Genomic DNA, 26,863 nt, shown 5'->3' on the forward strand with positions numbered 1-26,863 from the left:
GTGGCCCCGGTACCCAATTTGATACCGGGGCCACATTACCTCCTCCAATTTCCAAGTGTAGTGTTTATAACATCTTAACACTACACTAATTCTAGCACGTCAAAACCTCTTGTTTTAAATAATGACAGGGCATTTAACTTTTGATTTAATTTATTGAATTTGTTGGCATTTTCTTTTACTTTTTGAACATGGCAAACGACTGTTGAATGGTCACATAATGCCAAAAAAAAAGTTGCAAGATGGAATTGTCCTTGGGCCCTCCCACCCACCCTTATGTTGTTGAAATAGGACATGCACACTTTAACAAACCAATCATTTCAGCGACAGGGCCTACCAAACAACTGTGGCTGAAATGATTGGTTTGTTTGGGCCCCCACACCAATAAAACAATTCATCTCTCCCTGTACAAACTAAACAGGCTCTACTGAGGAAAGATGTCGTCCTTATCCTCAACCTCTGATTCCTCTCCCCCTACAGTGTGTACTTCCTCCTCCTCACACATTATCAATTCGTCCCCGCTGGACTCCACAACCACAGTCCCTCTGTACTGTCTGGAGGGCAGTGCTGTACTTCATTGAGGAATTGATTATTCATTTTTATAAACATCATTTTTTCAACGTTGTGAGGAAGCAACCTCCTTCGCCGCTCACTGACCAGGTTCCCCGCTGCACTAAAAACTCTTTCCGAGTACACACTGGAGGGGGGACAACTCAGTTAAAAAATAGAGCCAGTTTGTACAGGGGCTTCCAAACTGCCTTTTGGAGTTCTACCACGTCACTACCTCTAGTTAATTTAGATTGCAAGGCTTGTAAGTATAAATACTTTGAAGATAAAAAAAAGCAGGCTGCACAGACTGTGGAGCTAGAAAGTGAAATTAAATGGACCACGTTACTTTGGTGGCTATCTATGCCCCCCCCCCCCGCCCTACACTTGTAGTTGAATATAAATAAAGCAGCCTGCATAGACTGTAGAACTAGCAATTCAAATATACAAAGAAATGGACAAAGGCAGTTTGGTATCTGTCTGCATCAGATCCCCTCTCCACTAGGAGTAAAACAGAAAACTTTTCAGCCGTTATATAATCTAGAATATAAATAGAAATTGAGAAATGCAATTTGGTATCTGTCTGCATCATAATCATCAACATCCTCCTCAGCGCCAGCTACATCAATATCCTCCTCCCAGTGCACAACATTCACACCTTCATTAGCCAAATCTGTAACTGGACTGTGGGTGATCCTTCCAGCATATGCAGAGGGCGTGCTGCAAATGCTGGATGGAGTCACCTCTTCCCGTACAGTGATGGGAAGGTCAGGGTTCACAACCAACAACACCCTTGGACTCGCCTTGGGGATTTGTGATGTCATCTGTTTAGAAGGCAGAGTTCTTTGCTGTTTTGTTGTTGTTGCTGACAGCATAACTCTCTTAAATTTTTTGTAGGGGGGGGGGAGGAGGGCTTTGATCCTTGGGTGAAGTTGGACCACTAGTCATGAACACGGGACAGGGCCTAAGCCGTTCCTTGCCACTACTTGTCGTAATTGGCATATTGCCAACTTTACGTTTCTCCTCAGATGATTTTAAGTTTCTTTTTTTGCTGTTTTTTGAGAACTTGGGCTTTTTGGATTTTACATGCCCTGTACTAGGAGATTGGGCATCGTGCTTGCCAGACGACGTTGATGGCATTTCATCGTCTATGTCATGACTAGTGGCAGCAGCTTCAGCATTAGGAGGAAGTGGGTCTTGATCTTTCCCTACTTTATCCTCCAAATTTTTGCTCTCCATTATATGTAGCACAAGATACTGCAGAATGTGTGAACTTGGTAATATTGCAGTACCAATGGACTTATAATGCTGGATTGGTTTTGCAAATTTGGTTATAATTATTATATATTTTTTTTTTTTTTAATTTTTTATTATTTTTTACTTTTTTTTTATTTTTTAAAAACTTGGGAATAATGGGGAAATAACTATGCCCTTAGAAGCACAGAGCACAGGACACAGCACCACTGGACTGAACAGGACACGGCACAGGACCCAGCAGCACTACGGAACTCAGCAGGACAGAGCACAGGACACAGCACCACTGGACTGATACTGCAGAATGTGTAAACTTTGTAATATTGCAGTACCACTGGACTTTTACTGCTGAATGTGTGAACTTGGTAATATTGCAGTACCAATGGGCTTATACTGCAGGATTGGTTGTGAAAATTTTGTGGTAATTAAAAAATATTAAAGTAGTTTTTGGTATTTTTTAAAAAAACTTTTTTTTATTTTTTTAAACACAGGGGAATATTGGGGAAATAACTATGCCCTTAGAAGCACAGAGCACAGGACACAGCACGACTGGACTGAACAGGACACAGCACAGGACCCAGCAGCACCACTGACCTCAGAAGGACAGAGCACAGCACACAGCACCACTGGACTGATACTGCAGAACACAGCACAGCACAGCACAGCACAGCACAGCACAGCACTAAACAGCACAGCACAGCACAGCACTAAACAGCACAGAACTAAACAGCACAGAACTAAACAGCACAGAGGACCACCTAACACACCCTCCCTCTACCCTGATCAATGCCCGAGTGAAGATGGCGGCGACTAGCGGGGAATTTATAGGATCCGAGTATCGCGAGATCCGACAACGGGATTATGAGTCAGAGCCTCAGTTTCACTTTTGAATTTGGCGCCAATACCCGGATCTGTCTCGGATCCGACTCGGATCCGCAACGTTCGGGTGGGCTCGGATTTCAGAAATCCGAGCGCGCTCATCCCTAATTATTATTATTATTATTATTATTACTATTATTAATAATCTTTATTTATAGGGCGCCATAAGGTTTCTGCAGTGCCGTACAAAATACAGTCAGTGGACCATACAGGGTAAAACATACAGAACAATAAACAAAAAGTACCAGGACTTCACAGCTCCAAACATAGCTTACACATTGAAGATGGAGCAAAAGAATAGGTAGAGACAGGGGGAGCAGGGCCTTGCTCGTGAGAGCTTACGGGCAGGAGGTGCAATGGGGAATCAGAGGGGAACAATCGCAAGAGAAGTGGGAGGCGGGACAGGGGAAGAGAGGTGAGGAAAACAGGCATGGAGAGCAGGTTAGGTGGATGGCTGGTAGGCTTTGAGGAAGAAGTGAGTTTTAAGTGACCGTGTAAAGGTGCACAAAATTAGGGGAGAGTCGAATGGAGCGTGGGAGTCATTCCAGTGGAGGGGGGCGTCCGGGAGAAATATTGGACTCTGGAGTGGGATGATGTGATCTGAGTGGAGGAGAGGCGACAGTCATTGGCCGAAAGCAGGGGATGGGATGAGGTGTGGGTAGAGAGGAAGTTGGAGGTGTAGAAGGCAGTGGAATGGGAGAGGGCCTTGTAGGTGAGGGCGAGGACTTTGAAAATGATTCTGTAGGGAAAAGGAAGCAAGTGAAGGGCAAGGCAGAGAGGGGAGGCAGAGGAAGAATGGTGGGAGAGGGAGAGGAGTCTTGCAGCAGCATTAAGTATTGACCAGAAGGGGGCAAGGTGGGAGAGGGGGAGACCGGTGAGGAGAAGGTTGCAGTAGTCAAGATGGGGAATGATGAGTACGTGGATAATGGTTTTAGGGGCATCCTGAGATAGGAAGAGCGATATTGCGGAGTTGAAGGTGACAGGATTGGGCGAGAGATTGGATGTGGGGAGTAAAGGAGAGGGAGGAGTTAAGGGTGACGCCCAAGCAGCGGAGTAGGGGAACAGATGAGATGGTGGTATTGTTAACAGTGATAAAGAGATCAAGATTGGAGGAAGATTTGCAAGGGGGAACACAATGAGCTCAGTTTTAGCGATGTTAATTTTGAGAAAACGTGAAGAGGTGGCTAAAAGGGAGTCAGATACACAAGAGAGGAACAGGGAGGAAAGATCGGGAGAAGAGATGTAAAGTTGAATGTCATCAGGGTAGAGGTGATATTGGAGACCAAAAGAGGTGATGAGATCATCCAGGGAGGTAGTGTAGAGTGAAAAGAGTAGAAGTCCAAGAACCGAGCCTTGAGGAACTCCTACAGGTAGGACAGGGAGGAGGGGGATAAACCAGAAATGGATACAGAGAAGGAGCAGTTGGCGAGGTAAGAGGTGAACCAAGCAATGACCAAGCTAGAGAGGCCAAGAGAAAGAATGGTCTGTAGCAAGAGGGGGTGGTCGACAGTGTTAAAGGATGCTGAGAGGTCGAGGAGGATGAGCAGGGAGACGTGGCTCTTAGATTTAGATGAAGTCATTAGGTCACATGGGCGGTTTCAGTGGAGTGGAGGTGACAGAAGCCAGATTGGAGAGGGTCGAGTAGGGACTTGTCTGAGAGGTGCTTAGTGAGGCGGTTGCAGACTATCCTCTCAAGTAATTTAGAGGCAAAGGGGAGAAATGAGAGGGATTGGTGGAGGTGAGAGGGGATGGGATCCAGGTGGTAAGTAGAGGGGGAAAGGAAAGAATGAGGGACTGGATTTCTTCACCTGAAAGAGGGCAAAAGGAGCACCAGAGTTGGTTGTTTGAGGAAGGCGGAGCAACAGGGGTAGCAGGAGATTGAACCAAGGGGGAGATATCAAGTCTGATAGCATCAATTTTGGAGGAGAAACAGGAGTCAAAGGCGGTGGCAGAGAGGGAGAGTTGGATAGTAGGAGGGGAGGGGAGAGGAGAGAGTTGAATGTAGTAAAGAGGCAGCTGGGATTAGAGGACTGAGAAGAGTTGAGTGACTTGAAGAAGGATTGTTTGGCGAGGGAGAGGGAAGGAGCTGTAGGAGGAAAGGATAAATTTGAAGTGAAGAAAGTCGGCAAGGGAACAAGCTTTCCTCCAGAGGCGCTCAGCAGCAAGAGTGCACTTCTGAAGGAAATGGGTGAATTTAGAGTGCCAGGGTTGAGGTAGCAAGTGGCAACAACTGACAGAAGAGGCGGGGGCAACAGTGCCTAGGGCAGTGGTGAGAGAGTGGTTGTAGAGGAAAGTGCCTGGTCAGGGCATGTCGGGTGGAAAGAGGGGAGAGGAGAGTTACAAGAGAGGAGGAGAATGAAGACTGGTCAAGAGTGTCAAGATTGCGCCTAGTGAGTATAGCTTTAGGGGGAGGGGGCGCAAGGGAGGAGGACAGAGTGAAGGAGAGGAGGTGGTGGTCAGAGAGAGGGAAGGGAGAGTTAGAGAAATCAGAGAGATCACAAAGAAGGGAGCAAATGAGGTCAATGGAGTGACCGACACTGTGGGTGGGGGAAGAGGTCCACTGAGTAAGACCAAAGGAGGAAGAAAGGGCGAAAAGTTTATTGGAGGCAGAGTCAGTGGGGTTGTTAATAGGGATGTTAAAATCACCTAATATGATAGAGGGGAGGTCAGATGAGTGGTAATGGGGGTGCCATGCTGCAAAATTGTCGAGAAAGAGGGAAGAGGCGCCAGGGGACACGGAGGTGGATGGGGGAAAAGAGGTGGATGGAGTGAACTTCAAAGGAGGAGAAGGAGATGGAAGGTACCGTGGGTAGAACCCAAAATGTACAGTTAGGGGAAAGGAGTAGGCCCACACCACCTCCTTGATGGTCATCCGCTCTGGTGGAGTGAGTGAAGGAAAGGCCCCCATGGGAGAGAGTGGCAGGAGAGGCAGTGTCAGAAGAGGAGAACCAGGTTTCAGAGATAGCAAGAAGGTTAGGGGAGTTGGAGATGAAAAGGTCATGTATAGCGGACAGTTTATTATGGATGGATCTGGCGTTCCAGAGGGCACAGGAGAAAGGGAGAGTAGGACGTGGGGAAATGTGGATAAGATTAGCAGGGTTGCTGGAGAGTGGGGGATGGTAGAATTTGGGGCGGGGTAGTGGGCTGGGGGAGAGTATAGTTTAGGACATGAAAGAGGGGGCATGGTGGGGGACTGGAGACAGGAAGAAAGGAGCGTGGAGGGGAGGAAGAGACAAAGAGCAGAGGCAACAAGAAGAGTGTGGAAAGCAACTAGTGGTGAATCACACTATAATGAATAATGAAGTACTTAAAACAATAAAATGCAGTAAAATGCAGGCAAAACGATAGGCAGTGCTATAAAGTAAATTTCTAGAAAGAGAAGAAGAGTACATTGCAACTTAATAGACCTCAGGTACAGGAGTCCGGAGGGTAAGTGTCCACAGGAGACATTAGGTAAAGGTGAGTTCCGGAGGAGGTGTCCATAGGAGTCCAGGTACAGGTAAGTCCAGAGGTAGGTAGCCACAGGAGCAGGAGCACAGATGACTCCAGGAGACCAAGTGGGTCCAGCTGGGAGAAGTCAGGTTAGTTCAGGAGACTAGGGAATGGCGAGAGAGCAGGGTCCAGCAGTAGTGGAGAGCCAGAGAAGTGAAGTTAAGTTCTGGTGGGGGAGTGAAGGTGGCCATGGCCTGCTGCCCACAGGTGAGTGGAAAAAGGGGCAGACAATCAGCGGGGCAATGGAGGTGGTGGCAAACAGAACAGACAGTAGAAGGACGAGCATGGCTGGGGTCACTGGTGGATGGATGAAGAAAAGAGCAGGGGTCCGGAGGCACAGCAGGAGGCAATGAGGTGCGGAGCAGGAGTCTGAAGGCACAGCAGGAGAATCGAGGAGCAGATCAGATAACCGGAGGCACTGAGGAAGCGGGGGAGGGTGACACAGAGGCAACGAATCTGATAATGGAGGCCAGGGTGGGAAAGACAAGAGGAGGGGTGGGGGCTTCCGAGAGTCACTGGAAGCGGAGATGGGGCAATGGAGCAGGAGGACCAAGCAGCAGCCTGAGAAGACCAAGAGTCGGTTCAGCGAGTAGGCAGCAGGAGCTGGAGACAGGTCCAGGAGGCATGAGGGTGTAAAGGGCCCAAGCCGCGGTTTGGAATAGCTGGTGGTCAGGGACGGAGCATCAGGCAGTCGACAGGAGCAGGAATCAGATATCAGGATATCAGCGCCCAGGAGAAGGCATCCAGCAACAGGCATCAGGAAGGGATCCAGAGTCTGCAGGGCCAGTAGTAGAAACAGGTGAGGCCGGAGAGAAAGGTCCAAGCCGCGGCCTAAAGTAAAGGCAGCAGCTGGGGATCGGGTCAGTAGGAGGAAGCACCCAAATAAGGGATGGCCGAATTCACAAGCCATTGGCAGCAAATATAAGCAGCAGAAACAGGTATCTCCATAAGTGAAATGTGGTGCCCAAGAGGAGTTTCGAAGCTGGGCTTCAATGGAGAGCAGGTAGGGCACATCTGCCCTGTTCAGAAGCAGGAAGTGTTAGGGGCATAAAGAAGCACTACTGAGGGTAAAGTTGTGAAGGTGGTGGAGATGAGCTGTCATGTCTGCACCTGTAGTCATCCTTGTCTCGCCAACTCATTTACCCTCAGGTGCCTGCCCACTGATATCTCCTTGTCTTAAGCATGTACCATAGGAATATGTTAATCCACTCCAATCTTAAATCCACTACATTTTTTTTCATGTTTTCTTTTTCCGTTGGACAAAAAAATATTCTGTTATATTATAAAATGAATTTCAGTTTATTCATCTCCTTGTCAAAATTTTGCACCTCCAAAAAGTTGCACCCCCAAAAGCATTACACCCTAGACTGCAGCCTAGTCAGCCTATTGGATAATCAGGCCATGTATATAGTATTTCGATTTTATCTAGTTAAGATATGTGGACCAGTATTAGGCTTGGACCTCTATAGTATGGATGGAATGCTGTTATCTTTTTCTATTTTTTATTAACCTTACAATAAAAGAGTAATCAAAAAGGCAATGCAGTCCAATCTACTCAGCTCAGTTTGGCCTCATTAATCCCATGCATGTCTGTTTCCTCAGGACAATCATGTGTTTTCTTGCTGGCAATTTGTTTTGTTTTCTATCAGTAAGTGAATTCACTGTTTATGGACTATTATCTACACTGAAGGATTTTTTGGTTTGCCATAAATTTACTGTAGGCTCTTTCTATGGATATATACACATACGGGGCCTGGTGTAGAGTCAGTTGCAAGTCCAAATGAACAGTGCGAAAAGCACTTTTAGACAAGGATCCATCTCAGTTTGCATTCAGACTGAGACAGATCTCCCTCTTGCACCTATCTGCGAGATGTGGAACGGGGAAGTTAGTGGGTGAACCTAGCAATGTAAAGGCATGTTCATGCCTCACACCTCTCTAGGAGAGGTATCTTTTGTGGGTGCTTTCTGCTGGTGCAAAAGACCTTGTAGTGTTTAAAAAATAATAAAAAAAAATATTTAAATTTAAAAAAGGTGTGCACCCCCTCCCAAACAGCATAATCAACCCTTGTGCTGTTTGGTGGGGAAGAGGGGGAAGAAGCACAATTATTTCATTTTTTTAACATTAATTTATTTATTCAGTAATCAGCTTTACAGGTCTGCTGTGACTGAGGGGCCTATTTATGAAACATACATCCTGACGGTTTCAGGGATTAATCGCAAAAATTGTGATTTATGATCACTGCATCGCAGCAAATATTTGCTGCTTTGCATCTGTCTTCATTTTAATGAGCAGTCCCCATAAAAGTGTATGGAGACTGCTCAGTAACTCTGTTTAACAATAGCCAAAATTATTTTATTTTTCATGTTAATGTACGCGAGCTGGAGCTGGCCAACAGAACATTACCCTGCACTGCATATACTACATGGTGAATATGACATAAAAAGCTATTGAATCATTGATCCCTATGAAGAAACACTTGTCAGTACTCACAAGTCTTTAATGCAGATGCAGGGTGAACCCAATAAAAAAAGAGTCTGCACTATATTCATGCCTTAAAATTTCAACCTGTAATATTAATGGGGACAAACAGGTGGTTATTCGTAGGAATTCAATGCCGTTTATGTTTTGATCACCACAGGCAGAATGCAGGTCAATGCACCACAGAAGGAGTAAGGTACCCTAAATATATAAGCAAGAGTGATCAGGGAGTTCCTTCTGATTAATTAATATTTCAAAGAATAAAAGCTTTTAAAATAGATTAATATTATCTTTATTGTGATGTGGATTAATCATAGTTGTCTACTCTCCCAGAATGTCTGGGAGACTCCTGAATTTTTGGGAGCTCTCCTGAACTCCCAAAAGAGCAGGGCAACCTCCAGAATCTTGCCTGCCTCGTTGGTGAAGTTGGCGGGGGCAAGGATAATCCTGGTCACGTCCCCTGCTACAATAGGCAGAAATTGTTATTGTATAGAAGGGTGGGGCCTAATGACGCATTTAGCGTGGCCACGTCCCCAAGCCACCTCCCAGAGGGGTGATCTCCAAAGTTGGCAAGTATGGGATTAATGTAAGTGTAAATGTTATTACTATTTTAGTCAGTGGTCAAAGCAGAAATTTAAAAGTGGCAGTATTAGTGAATGGAATTTTATATTTTTACAATCAAAGTAGAAGGAGAATTATGCAGTATGACACCCCACCATATACTAGTCCACCTCGGCCACTCATTTTTGTGTAACCAAATGAGTATGTAATTAAAGTTAATATTACTGGAAAATGTTTAATAAAATAAAAAGAATCAACTTTCTTATTAGAAATAGTATTAAAGCTATACTATCATCATCATGATCTATCTATGAGGGGCCACAGGTTCCCCAGTGTCGAGCAGTCAGCAATACACAAACAGAACACAATACAAATAAATATTGGAGCAAGAGAACAAACAATAGCAAAAGACACATCTTATAACATAAAGTAACCTTTAAAAGGGGACAAGAAGATAAGGGCAGGAGATGGGAGATAGAAAGGGCCCTGCTCGTGAGAGCTAACATACTACAGAAGGGAGAAAATGGAGATAATGGGGATAGTGGGAAATGAGTCGAATGGGCAGGTGGAGCATGAAGAGGGAGTTGTATTAGGATGGGATTGGGGTGGGCAAGTGTCAACAGATACGTTTTAAAAGAGTGCTTGAAAGCTGTAGACTAGCCTTTTGAGTAGTTTGGAAAGGAACAGGAGTAAGGAAATGGAGTAGTACCTGGAGATAGAGGGGAGGTTGTGTGATGGTTTCTTGAAAATGGGAGTGTTGTGTATTTGAAGTTGAAACTGAAGATGCCAGTAGAGAGAGACAGGTTGAATAGATGGGCTAGGTGCTGGCAAACATCAGAGGAGAGAGAGCAGAGGAAGTGGTAGTGAGCAAGGTTCAGGGGATAAGTTGAGGGGGGGGGGGGGAGAGGAAAGTAGTGAGAGGACCTCTGATTCTGAGATTCTAAGACAGGAGGGAAGGTGAAGAGGGTGGCAGGAGGGTTGGAGGTGAGGTGCTGTTGGGATAGGGCAAGCCACAGGGAGGAAATGCAAAGTCGTGGGCAGTGAGGAAGTCCAAAGGGGGAGGATGCAGAGTCAGAGAAGGGAATTGATGGTGGCAAAGAAGAGACAGGGCTGCTGGAGTGGGAGAAGATACATTTGTTTTTTTTAAAAAAAAGGTCTGTTTGGCAAGAGAGAGGGCAGTGTAATTGAAAGACAGGATGGACTTGATGTGAATAAATTCAGCATTGAAGATGGATTTCTAGATATATTGTGCTAGACATAATTAAGTATAAATAATTTAGATACATTATTAACTCAGCAATGCAAATGTTGATATTTATTTAGGTCCAGTTTACTCTGACATATTACAAACTGAATTACCTGAATTACCAGTATGTTTGTTATCTATCTACCTTGTTATGTTTTTGCTCAGTGTCTCTGTCTGCGGTCCCATTAAATATAAATTAGATCAGAGTCAGTTGGGAGTCCAAGTGGAGTTGCAGTGTTTGTTTTTGGCTTCCTTTGAATGTAAGTTATGCAATACATTCTGTTTGGAACCTTTATTTTGGGGTCCCAGAACAGTTAACAAATTGACACAGATTGATACATTTACCCCTTGGAGCTACAACTAAAAATAAGTTGATAATCTATATACTTGGCTATTGGCTTCTGGTAACTTCATTTGCTGAAATTATTGTGTTGAGCCCCTCATGCCTACACTAATTACAATCTTTAACATCATTCAGCATTAAAGTGCTTTGTGTTTAGAGATATATGATCATTACCGGCATGTATTTGAGACTTTTTTTTATTGATTACAGTCAACTACAGCTTCTTATGTCACTACTAATTAACGATTAATTGAGCCTCTGTCATGAAACTCATAAATGATGCACTTCCACATAGTAAAAGATTACTAAGGTGTCCCACCTCGTAGCTGGCCATTGCAGCTTGTAATTGGTCCTCAAACTCACCGTCTCCCCCGTTGCCACTTAAAGTTAGCTAACTAAATTGATTTGCTGGTTCTGTGTTATACAACTAGCAGATCCCAGAGGAAAAACGTTGCATGTGGCAACTCCCTGCCATTAGTTATGGGAGGGGCATCATAGCATAATCTTTTACATAGGTTTCAGTGCAGCTTTAAAATATCACAGCCACTCTACACTAACTTGAACCTATATATTCACTTAGCCATTTCCCATATCATTTTACTGTTGTCTTTGGAGACGCTGAAGGCATTTTGTTGCTGTTTTACCTAAATAAAAGTTATGTGTTCTGACATTTCCGTGACTGTCACATAGTGTGAGAGAAAAAAAAAATGGACACATTGATGTCTAATGCACTAAGTCAGTTGGTTCACAGTGTCAGTTTTGTTAGAATCTGACTTCTTCTTGACGTGACAAGAATATTTTTATAGAAGGATAACATTTGCAGTTTGTTATCTTATAAAAACATTTGGTATATATGTAAATTATCAACATAAAGGTCATGATGAATTATTACTGTGTATGCAAACAAGGAACAACTATATGTAAAACACCAAGGATATAACAGCAAGCAGAAAACAAGTAGATTCAACTATATATTTTAGTGCATGACAAAATATGTATCTCTAGTTTTAGAGCAGACTTTACTTACACCTAAATCAATGTATTCATTTTGTAATAGTGTATATAGTTAAAACTATTATATTATTATTTATTAATTAACCTTTATTAAATAATGCCTACACATTAAGCAGCACTTTACAGAGAATATTTAATTATTCACATCAGTTCACACCCTAGTGGAGTTTACAATCTATAGTCCTTACACCACAAATAATCACACAAGGATTAATTTTGCCAGAAGCCAATTAACTTTATAGTATTTTTTTGGATTAATTTCATTTAATATGAGTATGTTAAAAATATGTTGTAAAATTAAGATATAAGAAATAAATCATTTGTGTAACTTTTGTCTAACTGGTGTCAGGGATGAGCCAATAAGAAGGCAAAAAGAGTGAGTGCATTTTGGGGGGCAGTAAAGAAGGAAAAATCTAAATAAGTGGTATTTATCTTGTTGGTGGCTCTAATGCTTTAAACTTACAGGGCCTTATTTAGAGTCAGACGCAATGTGCGTCTAAGACTTTTAGTAGTGGGAGTGTGCCGCAGCTTGGTAGCGTATTACGAGTGGCATGCAAACCCAATTGCATCCCACTCGTAATAATCTACCGAGCTGCGACCAGTTTGTGCAGCTAGCTAACTGCTTGTGCCTCCTAATTCCTGCCGCACATTTTCAACCCTTTTTGGTGTGTGTCGCGTCTGCGCCTTACTGCGTCCAGGATTTACTTACGGGGTCACACCCCCTGTGTCTATAATTCACAAATCCACGCTTTTACAATTACGGGTTCCGCCCTCTCCCTCATATTAAGCCACAAGCTGTCGCAAGTGTAAATTGCGTCCAAGATGCAGGTGGAGATGGTGCTTGCTGCACATGCGTGATAGTGGTTTTGGGGTCAATGCGCCTAAAACGGACTTTGCGTTTGACTCTAAATGAGGCCCACAATGTGTGTCTTTTAAAGTGCTCATACCTTGTATACAAATGTTTATGGCAGTCTGTATAAGAGATGAGCTTTTTCAGTTGCTGCCTCAGGAAAAATATAGCTAAGCATATCTCTACCTGGTAAAGTGTAAACTTGTATCTAGTATAATTCTATAACTCATTTTGTTCTTGTTGTCTTTATTGGAACTTTGTTGACAGTTATTTAAATGACACTGGTGGTTACTATTACATTTTTAAATATTTTGGCACAATTTCAACATCTGTTACTCTTGATTACATTTAACAACACCCCTGTGATCTAGCACTGCAAATGGAGACAAGCACTGAGGAAACAAAAGACATACTGAGATTGTAATTGTGGGAAAATGGGTTGAACTCTAGAAGAGTGCATGATTTTCATTAAGGCATGCATTTCCCAAGAGCTGATTGATTGCATGCAGATAACTAATAAAATGTTACACAAAGACACCAAAATTAAATGTGATGAGTTTAGTTGGTGTTAGTTATTAAATTGACATGTGTCTCTTTATATTGACAAGTACTGAGGCGCAATAATAAAAGGCTTACACTACTATTTCTAGACAATCAGAGAGGCAAGGGTTAATATACAGTATGTGTTGTCAGCCACCTTAGCAGCCAGCTATATATGGCTGGATAAACCGTGTTATTATTGCAATAATCAAATAGCCAAAATAAATTGTATTCACATATTTATATAACCGAAACCGTATTCCTATTGTGTTTTACATGTGGATTGAAAAGCAACAAATGATCGATCGTTTATAAGACAAATAAAACGGCATAGCTTGTATTATACGGTATTAAACTACTGTATTCAGTAGAAAGCGTGTAGTACATAGTAAATTATTGGGACAGAAATGTATTGGCATGTTCGATGTACAAATCGCTGTAATAAATAACACAGAATGTACGCTCGAGCATACAGTGCTTATAGGAATAAAGTATACAAAATATCAGGTATACCTATACTAAGGAGAAGGAAGTTGTAAGGTCGAGAGCATGACATTATGGGTTAATCCTCTTGCAGGATCTCTATAATATTATGATTAATGAGTGCTAATGCTATTATTACATCTTTATTGAGGACGCTTCCTGCCTCCCCTCTGCCCCTCTCCGCTAGCTCCATGTCTAAGGAGAGGCTCTAGAGGTGGAGCGAAGGGCTGGCCTCATGACAGGCCCTGGGGACCGGGGCGGGACTGCCAGGGACAGGCCGCCGCTGCAGAGGCTGCTGGAGCCGTTCAAACTCAACAGCCGCTTCCCCCAGGAGTTTGTCTTTCATCTCGCCGCTCCTGGCGCCTGCAAATAGCCTAATTTCGTCTGCAGCCTCCCCCTCAAACCAACCTCCCCCTCCCCTCCCTCTCCTACTGCCTGAGTTGTAGAGTCCCACGGACAAAGCATATATCCCCAATCTACACTGATCGGCTGCTTCTATAACGCTGGAGAGGTGGGCGAAAGTTATTATCCTGCAGAGGAAGGGAAAAATCAGACCCTTGAGTGTATAATTGGTGCTGGGGCCAGGGGAGTAATCATTAGCTGATATAAACACTTTACTCTTCCTGCTGCTGATGTGCTCCATTCCTACCTTTAACGTTTGACCCATGCTCTTCTCATTGAGTGGGGGCTTTCTGACTGGAGATCGTTGGCTCCTGTTAAGTCCCAGGGTTAAAGTACCTGCCATTTATTTAGATCTGTCTGGGATGCTTAATGCCAACACACAGCGGTGCAAGCTGAAGACAGTGGAGTCTCAAGAGCGATTTAAGTTGATTGTCTGGAGATAATCCTTGCAGTCATTTCAATGTCACCACAGCTAGACCAGGACATTTCTTACAGGTCCTCGTGTAAGGGATAGGAGACAGCGTTTAGGCCTTTCTATGTGACAATATGTGACAGTGCTTGGACCATTATAAATTATGAATTGGATCATAATCAGTGGGTCTTTAAAAATAGGTGTATAAAACATTAACCACATAAAGTAGATATGAGCTAAGAATAAACCACACTGTATAAGCAATTTGAGATTCTGTGTCACAGTGCAAACAATAAATATCATCAGTGCCACTAAATATTGAACCTATGTGAGCTTGAATACTCTTTTTGAAAGCACTATATTATGCTTGTCTCTAAACAAGCTTAATACTAAAAATACATGTTCATATGATGACATGTTAGTACAACAATAAATGTGGAGGCACTATCAATAAATATGTCAGTTTAAGAAAGGGTTGATATTGTGGGCCTGATTTTGAGTTAGGGTCAAATCAAAGAAAAGGAGCAAATTTGCACTTGGACAAGCCATGGTACAATACAAGGAGTACAAATTGACTTATTTTTTTTGCATGCAAGAAAAATATTGGCTGTTTTTTTCATGTAGCACACAATTACTTGTTACATTCATTTTTACACTGAAATTAAAGTTTATCTATAAATCTGTCTCAACATTTTAAATCCCCCCCCCCCCTCTGATGCAACATGGTTTTGCTATTTGCAAAATTGCTCCTTTTCTTTGCTTTGCTCCTAACTCAAAATCAGGCCCTGTATATGCACAAATATGGCCTGTGGGTAGAATGTGGCGAAGTGTGTGTAAGCATAGTACAACAGCAGCAGATACTAGTGCAAAGATCATATTAGTGTATAACTCGATTGCACCATTACTGAGATAAATTATATGGTAAGTCCTGGCAAGAGGACCCTCTCACCCTTTAATGCATTTAGTGCTCCCATTTTTTTCATTTTTAAATGCAGTTACCTGTTTGTACAGAAATGCTGAATAGGTTGACAAAATATAAATAATTAAAGTACAATAATATGAATATTAGCAAGTAGAACAACATGGTATTAAAATACAACCATTTTACAAAGTACCCTATTTCAGAAAAAACAACTAAGTTCTCGATATTTTTGCAGAAAAGTTTTTTAAATCTCATACCCCAAGGTGTAAAAGAACTTAGTATACTGCACTAAACTGCCTCCCCATCATACCACCCTCGCACATACACACAGAGCACAGCAAGTTATACGATCGAAACGTTGAAGTGGTTAAATACTGTTTATAAAATGTAGTAGATCTACATACAAGTTGATTGGACTCATAAAAATAGATACATTAATTATGATGTTTACATGAAAAGGCAGAGAAAATTGAAGAGGAAAGATTTGTAGGGCAATGTGCACTCTGCAGATTCCTGGACCTTGAAAATGATGGATCTAAACAAAGAATCGATAATAATAATCGACACATCAGTTTGCTGCCCTGCTGTCTTATTCAAAGCCTTTGCATTTTTTAGGGTATCACGTGACGTCATAATGGAATACACAAAGGGCCTACACATTGCGATAGGTACTTTAACATATTGAATGCCACAGTTCACAAAATTTCTATGCCCTCTCTGATATATAAACCGCTCTGTATTGCAGTTAATAATAAATCAGAAGTTACATTGCAGAAAACACTTATGCATAGACCCCCTTATACATTTATATTTTTAGCGATAAACCTATCCTTGCTATGTACATGGCCTAAAACAAGTGTAACAGAAAGCTCGTACTCTCCCATAAATACAATACAATATTTTAACGCAAATGGATCATTAGTACATTAGCAGCAGAAATTGTTGGGTTTAAAAATGATTGTATAAACGAACAATCGATGACCTACATTTTTGATCAACTGTGATACTTATTAAAATTCATCTGAAACCATTAAATGTAGCTGTAGCATGGCCATGGAACGTCTTATAATATTGTCTGATTAAATAACATTGCTTGATTTTATGTTATTTTTTTATATACCTAATTGATTGTATTCTACCATACTATCGTGATTTACTGATCATTCAGAGGGTAATGACAATAATTCCAGTTATAATTTTGTATGATTATTCCAAGAGTATGTATAGTAATAGAATTACTTTATTAATGGTGTTGCGATATTATATTAATATGTTAGGCATGCAAAGCTACAAAACACATAGCTTATGGTTCCAACTACACCATAGCCTACTGAAAGCTGTAATTCTGTATGCACGTACTGCTAGGTACTTGGAACTTGAACTACCAGGAAACATACTAAAGGGGAGTGGACTATTCTCGTGTAATTAATTGCAAGATTGAATGTTAGGATATGGTAACACATTAGTCTAATTGTTTCAGAGAATGATTATGCAACAATTATGGGATATTATAATTGTGGGATAATTAAGGAATTCATTAATCATGTGAAAACAGCAATTATTTTTCAGACTGTTTTCTGATAGAACAGATAGGAACGACTATTTAATATATACTACTACTGCGGGCTCCACATTAAATGGGCAGTGTATGAATTGTCACACAAGAGATTTAGCACATTGTTATTATTTTATGCTTGGGTTATTGTACATGATTTTTTTTTATATCCGAATTTAGTATGAGCGTGGGAAAGTTCTGTCTTATAACAATGATTCCCTTTTCTCCATATACACATAGAATGCACTCAGAATTACATTAAAATGTACGGTTCTCTTAGGAAAAAGGTGATGTTTGAATTGTAAGCTAATTACACATTGCCGAATGACATACAAATGTAGTTTTATTGAAGGATCGTTGAGTCTTTACACAGATATCATGGTATCCTAACAGGTCACTGACTTCAAAGGCCTTAAGCAATTGCCCCCTTGTAGTCAGATATCAAATTTATCTATATCAGTTAAATGTCAAAATGATACTTAAAATGTTTACATGTAGACACATGAAGACATTACAATGAAAGAAGTCTTTAAAGCGGAGACTAGAAAGAGAAAATTGGTTATATGAGCTTCCTCTTCATATAATCAAACTTAATTACCCAAGTGACTTTTCAGTTTCTTGTGATTACAGCCCTACAGGTATCACTAATAACACAGCACAGTTTGCAGCCTATGTAATTAACTCCCTCTTTTTTTTTTGTAACAAAAACAGTTCTAAAATCACTGCCATAAAGAAGAACGATTCAGCCAATCAGGAGAGAAGGCTCGTGACGTCACGGAGCTCGGGCGTTTCTTGTTGGCTGTCAGAGAAACTCCTTTCAAAAGAGGAATGAAAAAGTTTATTGAGTTTCCTTGAAGTCTCTGCCTGTGTAGTGCTGGGTCTCAGTGCTAACTGCAGCGACAGAGTTGGGCTACCTTCATCACAGGGATCTTGGACAGGAAGGGGATTTGCGTGTGCTCCCCTAAACAACATGTCTTCTCCTAGGAAAATAAAGGAGGATTTAAGCTCAGATGAAGAGGGCTCTGTACATCCCATCCACTCCCCATCTGACGATCACAAGATCAAGATTTCCAGCCTGCCTTTCAGCGTGGAAGCGCTCATGGCTGATAAGAGGATGCCTAAGGAAGTATCCCATCTACGTGGCTTGGAGGCTCCAGGAGCAAGTAGTACCCCAAGACACCTGCACTTGGGGATCGGGAGCCGAGAGAGCCCGAGCCCCCCTGGGCTTACAAAAAATTTTGAAACCTCATCTGTGAAATCGGAAAACTCTGAAGATGGGACAGCTTGGGCCAAAGAAGGAGGCAGCTATTCCCCCCCACCAAGTAAGTTAATAACGTGACGTTCAGTTTCAGCGATGTCTTTAAAATTGCTCTGTAGATCGGTGCCATAGCGATGTATATCTCCACTTCACGTCTCTGATTTCATGTACGATGCACTACAGTCCACCTCTAGACCCTTTGATCTCCTAATTAAACGTGTCTGCTTTGTGTGCGCTTATGGCTCTTATTTACGTACTTGTAAGGTTCACAATGAATATTTGGATGTCAATGTTAGTAGCTGATTAATCTCGTCTCTGCTAGATGTGACATTCTATAACTCCCCCCTCACACTATGCCAGCGAAAGGGTTAAGTCATATTCAAGCTGTTTTGTACATGCCTGTTACTAATCTGTTCCTTACTCGTTCACAGCTCATATAGATCAGTCCAGCAGCATGTTTGTTTTGCATATGATTGATGGTCTCAGTTCGAATTAGTTAGATCCAGACCTATATTAACAGAACAAAATATAGAGCGCTGTAGAATATGTTAGTGCTTTATTGTGCAAAATGCACAGGGAATACAAATGCAGGGAATTTACTTTAAATGCACCATTGTTTGATATAAACCGCTATATCAGCTATATTGTATGAGTTTTATCCATTGGGACATATGTCCACTACCAGTTTGAGAAAAAACGTAGGAATTTGTCTGACAGCCCGTTGCTGCTTAAACACAGATGAATCAATGAGTCATATCACAAGCAGTGGTCAAGCATATATATATACCAGAAACTCTCAATTGTATTACCGCAGTCTTGCAGCCCATAGCTAAATGTTAATTTAGTTGGTGTTTGGCCACACACTGTTTTAGCAGATGAGAATCATGAGATCCGGATGTTTGTTTAAGATCTTCATGGTATCTTCAGATGAGCACTTCAATACATGTTTTTGCCGACTATTTAAACAATACAGGGATTGTTGAGATCGTTTGTGGTGTAGTGTAATATGTCATTGAAAAGAGACGTATGTCTCGGCATGCTTCAGATGTAAATACTGCCTCATTCAATTGACATTAGCATTGTACGTAATACATATAATGACCGCAGCTTTGTTGCCACTTATCAGTTTACATACTGACATCAAATAACATTCATAATGAACGCAGACGAATATGAATACTTAAGTATAATTTCCTGCTGATCTACAGACTGTACTATTCAATGACAGCATATCAACAGCATCATCTCGTGAGATATTGACTGATCAGCACTTATAGCAACATATACAGATGTGCACATGCACACAAATTCCCCATTTTATTGCCCCTGTATGCAAACAATTTCTACTTTATTAGTCATATCCTCATCAGCTTTAGGGAGATTGCAGAAATATGTCATTTTCAGGCTACGATAAAATGATGTCAGAATGCATTTCAGTTAACCCAAAATCATTAATCTTATATGTTGCATGCAAAAGCCGCATTCACAAGAGCGGATATCTAGTATGTTCTGTTTTCCAGTACAAGAAGTGTAATTTGACTTCCCTCATCGTCTAAATATTATCTAGTGACATAGGACAGTTCGCTGCATCAGGTATATAGCATTACAGTGCAGAGGTTTACGCCAAATAATAAAATTCAGCTGTGGCCATAGATATAACAGTGTGGGCCCGAAGAACAATTAGGTAAAGCACCTGCATCCCTGGAGGTTACACATCTATAACTAGTCCAATATGACAGGCTGAGGAATGGTAGATCTGTGGGATCTCTTGATGAAGAAGTGGGTCCTGATGAGAGTGTCATACACCTGCAAATGATACGTGCAAAGACTTCCTGATCTATAGAAAACACTTCCTTTACATCACTAACACCTGATGATCTATATGAATATCCAAGTGTATTTTTAGGAGCGTCACAGAAATGAAAATATCTCAGGTCTAATTTATTATAGACTGTTATAGGGGTTTGTCCAATTTTTTAACCCTATTAACTATAATATCGATAGAGCTATTTTTCTGGCACGTTTGATGTTACATTAGTGTATTCGTCTATTACTTTGACATATGCATAACTCAAAGCTACCCTAGTATCTATGTAATTAATTTTTTTATGGATGTTTAAATATTTGTTTAAGGTAATATATATATATATATATATATATATATATATATATATATATATATATATATATATATATATATAAAGTTTATTTACAGCAGTCCGACAATCGATTCTTGTTAAATAAATCCACACATATTATTGTTAGACATTATCTATTTGAGATTAAGTTGATGGAATAACATAGGGGAGAGAATTAAACGTGATTAAATACAAGTAGGTTAGTAATAAAGTTTTAAGTACAGATTAGACTGTAAATCACCATGGAATGTGATTAAATTTAAAAGCTGTCACATAGTGAAAAAAAAATCTTTTGATAATGTAAGTTCATTCCTGTGTGGTATAAATAGCTGAGCACAGACGATTACTAATACGCAGTTAATTTAACTGAATCCTTAATAGAGAGTATGACTCGATAGGCAATATGACTAGTTATGAAACCTTTGAGAACAGCATGTATACATAATTGTTGTGAATTATAGCTCTGAAATCATAGATTTGCTAGTTGTTTATATACACTAAAGCCATTATAAACACAATATATTTGGTAAACACGATGAGCTGATTTTAAGTTATTCAGAATCCATAAAGATTATCTACACTCTCCCAGAAATTGAGAACATCGGTTGGAATAGAGTGTAGAAGGAGAGAAAGACTTTTTAGCAGCGATTGTAATGTTACATTTGTAATTCTGTGGAGTGTAGGGCAACTACTTAAATCCATTTAATATATTGGTATCCGATTTCCCCTTTCATACGAAAACTTTAACAGCAGATGGAGGTCAATCATAACACTTCCATATGCATATTGATAATGCAATATGATTCTATATTATATTTAACTGCTTCAGGATTCGAGGATGAAACAATGTTAAATGTAAAAAAAATGCATACACAATAATTGTATAAATTATAAATTTGTTAAATGCGTCTATCTTTATTAGTTATATGGATTTATACTATACAATATGTACATTGCAAAGGCTGTTCCATTGAATGCAATAAAAATAAATACCTAAAATATATGTTAAGGTGCCAAAATAAAAATGTATAAATGTATATATAAAATAACATTTTTACTTGCTTTTGCCCAGTAAAGTGTTTATTGTACACGTTAACCAGCTCGCTTGACATCCTCGTTTCGAGTTGTTGCGTGAGCAAGCAAGAGGTGTATGCCATTGCTATAAATCCCTGATATGTAGGGGACCTAGCAGCATTAACCATCTGAAGTTTCAGTTGCTACAAATAAAAATGCATTGATATATATATATATATATATATATATATATATATATATATATATATATATATATTTATATATATGTGTATGTATATATATTTATATATATGTGTATGTATATTCAATTAGTATGTTAGGGGCAAAGCCGGAAATTTGACATCTTGTATTACAATAATTAGTCATTCAAGTTCATAATGCTGCTGACATTAAAGTCGAATATTCCAATTTGGTCATTATTCTATTCATGGTACATAGCTAAATCAATTTCCCGTCAACTGAATTGTGTAGTGAATACAATTGTGTTTTCATATTGTGTGTGCTTCAGCGGAACCTTCCTAACTGATTGTATTTTGCAGGACACTTGAGCCCTTCCACCTGTACCCTGAGGAAGCACAAGACCAACCGAAAGCCCAGAACGCCATTCACCACATCGCAGTTGCTGGCCCTCGAGCGAAAATTTCGCCAAAAGCAATACCTCTCCATAGCAGAAAGGGCGGAATTCTCTAGCTCACTCAACCTAACAGAGACCCAGGTCAAAATCTGGTTCCAGAACCGGAGGGCTAAAGCCAAAAGACTGCAGGAAGCTGAACTAGAAAAGCTTAAAATGGCAGCGAAACCCTTACTGCCCCACGGCTTCAGTTTACCCTTCCCCATGAATTCTCCCATCCCAGCTGCTTCATTGTATGGATCATCCTATCAGTTACACAGACCGGTCCTTCCCATCCCACCTGTAGGACTCTACGCTACTCCTGTTGGATACAGCATGTATCACTTCTCTTGAGACGATAATAAGCATAAGGATATGAACTAGTCTATAAAGTACTTGATGGGCTATATGTTTGCTCATAACTGCACCAAAGGCCTGAAACTGTGCTGGTCGCTCTGTGGATTTACCCCATACCTCTTCAATAGACCCTGATTTCAGAAGTGCCTTATAGTCTGCGATGTGTATGGGAAACCTATAAAATCGGATACGAAGAGAAACTCAGTAGGCCAAAGAGGCAACAACATAATTGTCCAAATAGTAGTATTATTTTTCAGTTTGTGCCTAATCATCTATTTATAATTTGTATGTATTGATCTCACAACCACACATATAGCTGATGTAAAAATGTACATAGAAAAGACAGGCCAAGATTTAACCAAAGAATGGACTGTAATCAATGAATAGGTGCCGTATCTGACATCTCAGTATCATAATAAATAATACTTGGTACAGCAATACGTGGCTCTTACAAAGCACTGTATAATGGCTTCCCTTTATCAGGGAGAGTTTGATATATGTGAGGTTTTTAGTATGTTTTTAATACAATTCCTTTATTAAAAAGGACCATTTTTTACTAGAAAAGGACGATGAAGGTCGGGGTAAAATGTAAAATCAATCCTATATTTGTGCCTTAGCAATTACCTCTGCCATCTCAGCTAAACAGTTATTTCAACAGTAGTTCCTTATTTCTACACAGCAGTACATTAAAATGGGTATCTCGGACTTGAAATAGCTAATTAAATGAATGATGTAGCACAAAGTATTTACTAGAGGGTTAATTTCATTTTTTTATTCTACCCAAACTCTTTATCGATTACATCAGTGATTATTTGCATTGCCAAGCCAATTTCAAAGTATATTTTCAAGGCTTTCAAAAAGAAAAAATGAACAATTTCTGCATTAAATCAATTCAATGTTTAAATGTTTAACATGTTATGCAATATTTGTTATTTTTTTGCTGAAACATATGAACCACTGATCACCCGTTCATTCTTTCCGATATCATCATCCCTTTGAAAGGGTCATCGAGTAAAATCGTATATATTTTATTAAAGAGTTATAATTTCATATATCTCTTATTTGTAATTAAATTAAAATCCTATTACTGTTTAAACATTGCATTCGTATGTCTTGTTTTGCGTGATATCAACATTTCAGTAACACAATCTACTCTTTAGCTATTCACTTTATTCAAATGGACTCTAAATTAACTTTTACATATATAAATTAATTCTAAACATATTATGTTTTATTATTATTATTATTATTATTATTATTATTATTATTATTAATAATAATAATAATAATAATAATAATAATAATACATTATTTATTTTGCATAGGCTATGAAAACTGCACCTACTTACGATTTCACCCGGGTTTTTATTTCTTAAATGTTTATATTTTTTTACCCAAATAGTAGTGTTCCTTACTAAATATGGCAGAGACGTTTAGTTGAAAAGTAAAGTAATTCAATATTTTACTGGATAGGAAATTCTTGAAAAAAATGACTATAGAAAGATTGGATGAAAAGTGTTAACCTTAGATAAACAAGTTTATTATTTTTCCCAATGCTAAAGATTATTTGATATTAACAGTATATTTCCGAAAAATAGGTACTTCAAATATGAAATAATTATGAGATTTACATTTTAATGACATTTATTTTATAATTAACCCAGTGTATGCATTAATGAATACGGTAAATCTACATCCGATTTATATGTCACTCATAATTGCAGTAGCAAACTGAAATCATAGAGCTGAAAGACAAAGCATTATATAAAAAAGTAGACAAGACACATATCGGTAAGTGTTTGTCAACCAGAATAGAAGGAATATTTCCAGCGATTGGTGTAACTGCAAATCTGTATATATTATTATAGAATCATCTTGCACCCAATACATGCTTATATACCCTAGTCCGTACATGTTACATTAGTCTTTTATTCACTAATCACGGCAGGGTCTACTTACAGTAGGCAAATCATACGTAATAGTTAATATATCTGAGCATATAGTATTTGTAGAAGTATGTTAAATAACATTTTCAACAGGTTAGCTTTTGTATGTATATATTTTTGTGTGTTACCACACAGACAGATCTATATTTTATATGAAATTCATAAGAGACCTAGCAATTAAAGTGATATCGCGAGTGTTTTTCATTTGCATCCTTTGATCTCGGTTTTCCTATGTGGTTCTTAGCCAGCCTGCGTGATTTGGACAGACTGACATTATATACGAGTCTGTAGGGTTCCTGCTCCAATTCACATTACGCTATAAACATACTGTTTGTATTTTGTGGTTTTGTAACTTAACCACTCCTAAAATGCTTCTCATCATCTCAATTAGAGTTAAAAAAAATACATCTATTTCTTCCAGCATCACTCGATCCCCAATCAGTTCCATTTTCTGACATGATTAGAAATGCATATGATTAAAAGCCTTTAATCTGTCAGTACATTCTTTCCTTCATTTTTCAAGCAGCTTGTCATCGTAATAGTCTCCATCAAAAGCAGCGTGACCTCACTCAGAACGCACTATTACTTATTATTATATTTTGTAATGATGCTCTTAGATGACATGTTATTTTTAATTGAAGTAAATCGCTTTATGGGCCATGATGACAGCTCAATGAAAATAAGAACGCATCTATTCAGCAATCTATAATCTGATGCCTGGGGGGCAGCTAGTAATATGTATCTTGTCAATGTTTGGTAGATGACAACACTTGTCTACCCTCAGTGATAACATCTCCATTTTTTGCTAAAATTCTGAAAGTGAAGTTGTGACATTGTCAAAAATAATATGTAATCCTCTGAATGGAATATATTTTGTGAGCAAGAATGGTGAGGGGAATACCAGTGAGGTAATACAAAGTTATATATATATATATATATATATATATATATATATATATATATATATATATATATATGTATATACAACGGGCTAATATGACTTGAAATAACTGCCACGTACTGCAAAATGTCAGCACACAAGGGAATAAATCTCCATCGCAGACCTAACAAATTAACATTTACTGGCAAAAAAGTCAACACCAGGGTTTTATGATTCTGTGGGGGGCTATCAACCCGCTGCTCCAATGAGAAGCATTGTCTACCTTTCCTCCACCCCCTGGACTCTGACTGCGTGAAATGATATGAAAGAGGACCATTTAACCTGCAGTAACACCAATTCCCCAGACAGGCTCTGCACATAGATTTATGCATTGAACTGTGAAGGAAAGCACAACTCTAAGCAAATGGACCATTAACAGCAAAGACTTACAAATAGGCCGAGATGAGCATTACTTTTATTGCACCAAGAGGGTGCTGAGTAACACAACAGGCCATGATGTATTACCAAATTTCCAGCATCTTATTAAATCTTTGGGAGGAACCGATGTTTACTCGGCGTTGGCTGAAAATCTATTTATATTGCAACCTTTATGAAGTCATTTAATTAAAATGACTTGGATGCAGTTGCTTGGAGAGGACCGGTTCATTGTGTTAGATTTGTAAGCAGGAGATGACAGGTCTCAGACAAAAAGTAAACTTGACATACAATGTATCATACATATTCTGTTGTCGGACAAATAACATTTGATCAAGCTCCAATATCTGATTCATATATAACTGAAGCCACCTCGGATGATCTAGGATTGCCAGCATCCTATCTAACCATTTTATAGGGGGTGAAAATAAAAAAAATATGGTTACACCTAATTGACAGGGGAGAGAAAAACAGATTCCTCGCTATAGCTAAATATATGTAATTTAACAAATTACCCCCACATCTGCGTGATGTAATGGTCCCGTCAGTATCCGCACACATGTACAGTATGGGCCTGATATAGAGTCCGATGGAAGTCCAACTGAACAGTACAAATAGTACATTTAGCCAAGGATCCATCTCAGGACCTCTTTTAGAGTGGGACCAATTTACACTGAAATATTAAGTGTAAATTGCATCGCAAAATTTACATAGTGTTTTGAGTGGCATGGATCATTAGATCAGTGCACTTAGAATACTGTGCAAATTGCATAAACACACCCTTTTACCTGCCTTATGGGCCAGCTTGCAAGTCTATCATGCACAGCACCCTGTAAAGCAGATAATTAAAAATTTGTTCTTACCCCCAAACAGCACAAGGGTTGGTTATGCTGTTTGGGATAGGTTGCACAACTATTTTTTTTACAATTTCATTTTTTTTACTTGTGTTTTTCATACTCCAAGGTCTTTTGAACCAGCTTAAAGCACCTCAAAAATATGTCTCCTAGATACCTATCTGCTTTTGCTTTCAACTCAAAATTGATTGTAAAGTAAATGAACACACCTTTAGATTGCGAGGCTCGCCCACTACCTCCCGTTCCACCTCTCCAAGCGCAGAGAGGTGCAACAGGGAGATTGTTTCAGTCAGAGTGCAAACTAAGATGGATCTTTGGCCAAAAGTGCTTTTTGGCTGAAGAGAAGGACTTGCATCCTACTCTAAATCAGGCCCC

At 39.7% G+C, this 26,863-nt stretch overlaps 1 protein-coding gene across 1 annotated transcript; it reads left to right on the forward strand.

The window, feature by feature from the left end:
• Positions 1-17,815: 17,815 nt before the first annotated feature.
• On the forward strand, positions 17,816-23,289 carry MSX2 (msh homeobox 2). Its single transcript, XM_075209643.1, has 2 exons — positions 17,816-18,297; positions 21,946-23,289. Exons 1-2 carry the CDS (start codon positions 17,946-17,948, stop codon positions 22,368-22,370), a joined length of 777 nt encoding a protein of 258 aa, XP_075065744.1. The 5' UTR covers positions 17,816-17,945; the 3' UTR covers positions 22,371-23,289.
• Positions 23,290-26,863: the final 3,574 nt, after the last annotated feature.

This window comes from Mixophyes fleayi, chromosome 4 (genome assembly GCF_038048845.1).
Source record: "Mixophyes fleayi isolate aMixFle1 chromosome 4, aMixFle1.hap1, whole genome shotgun sequence".
NCBI lineage: Eukaryota > Metazoa > Chordata > Amphibia > Anura > Limnodynastidae > Mixophyes > Mixophyes fleayi.

Bases quoted from the DNA above. Each gene is read 5' to 3' on its own strand.
- MSX2 (XM_075209643.1), top strand. From the start codon at position 17,946: ATGTCTTCTCCTAGGAAAATAAAGGAGGATTTAAGCTCAGATGAAGAG. The intron at 18,298-21,945 runs GTAAGTTAATAA...TGTATTTTGCAG, and splicing joins CAGCTATTCCCCCCCACCAA to GACACTTGAGCCCTTCCACC.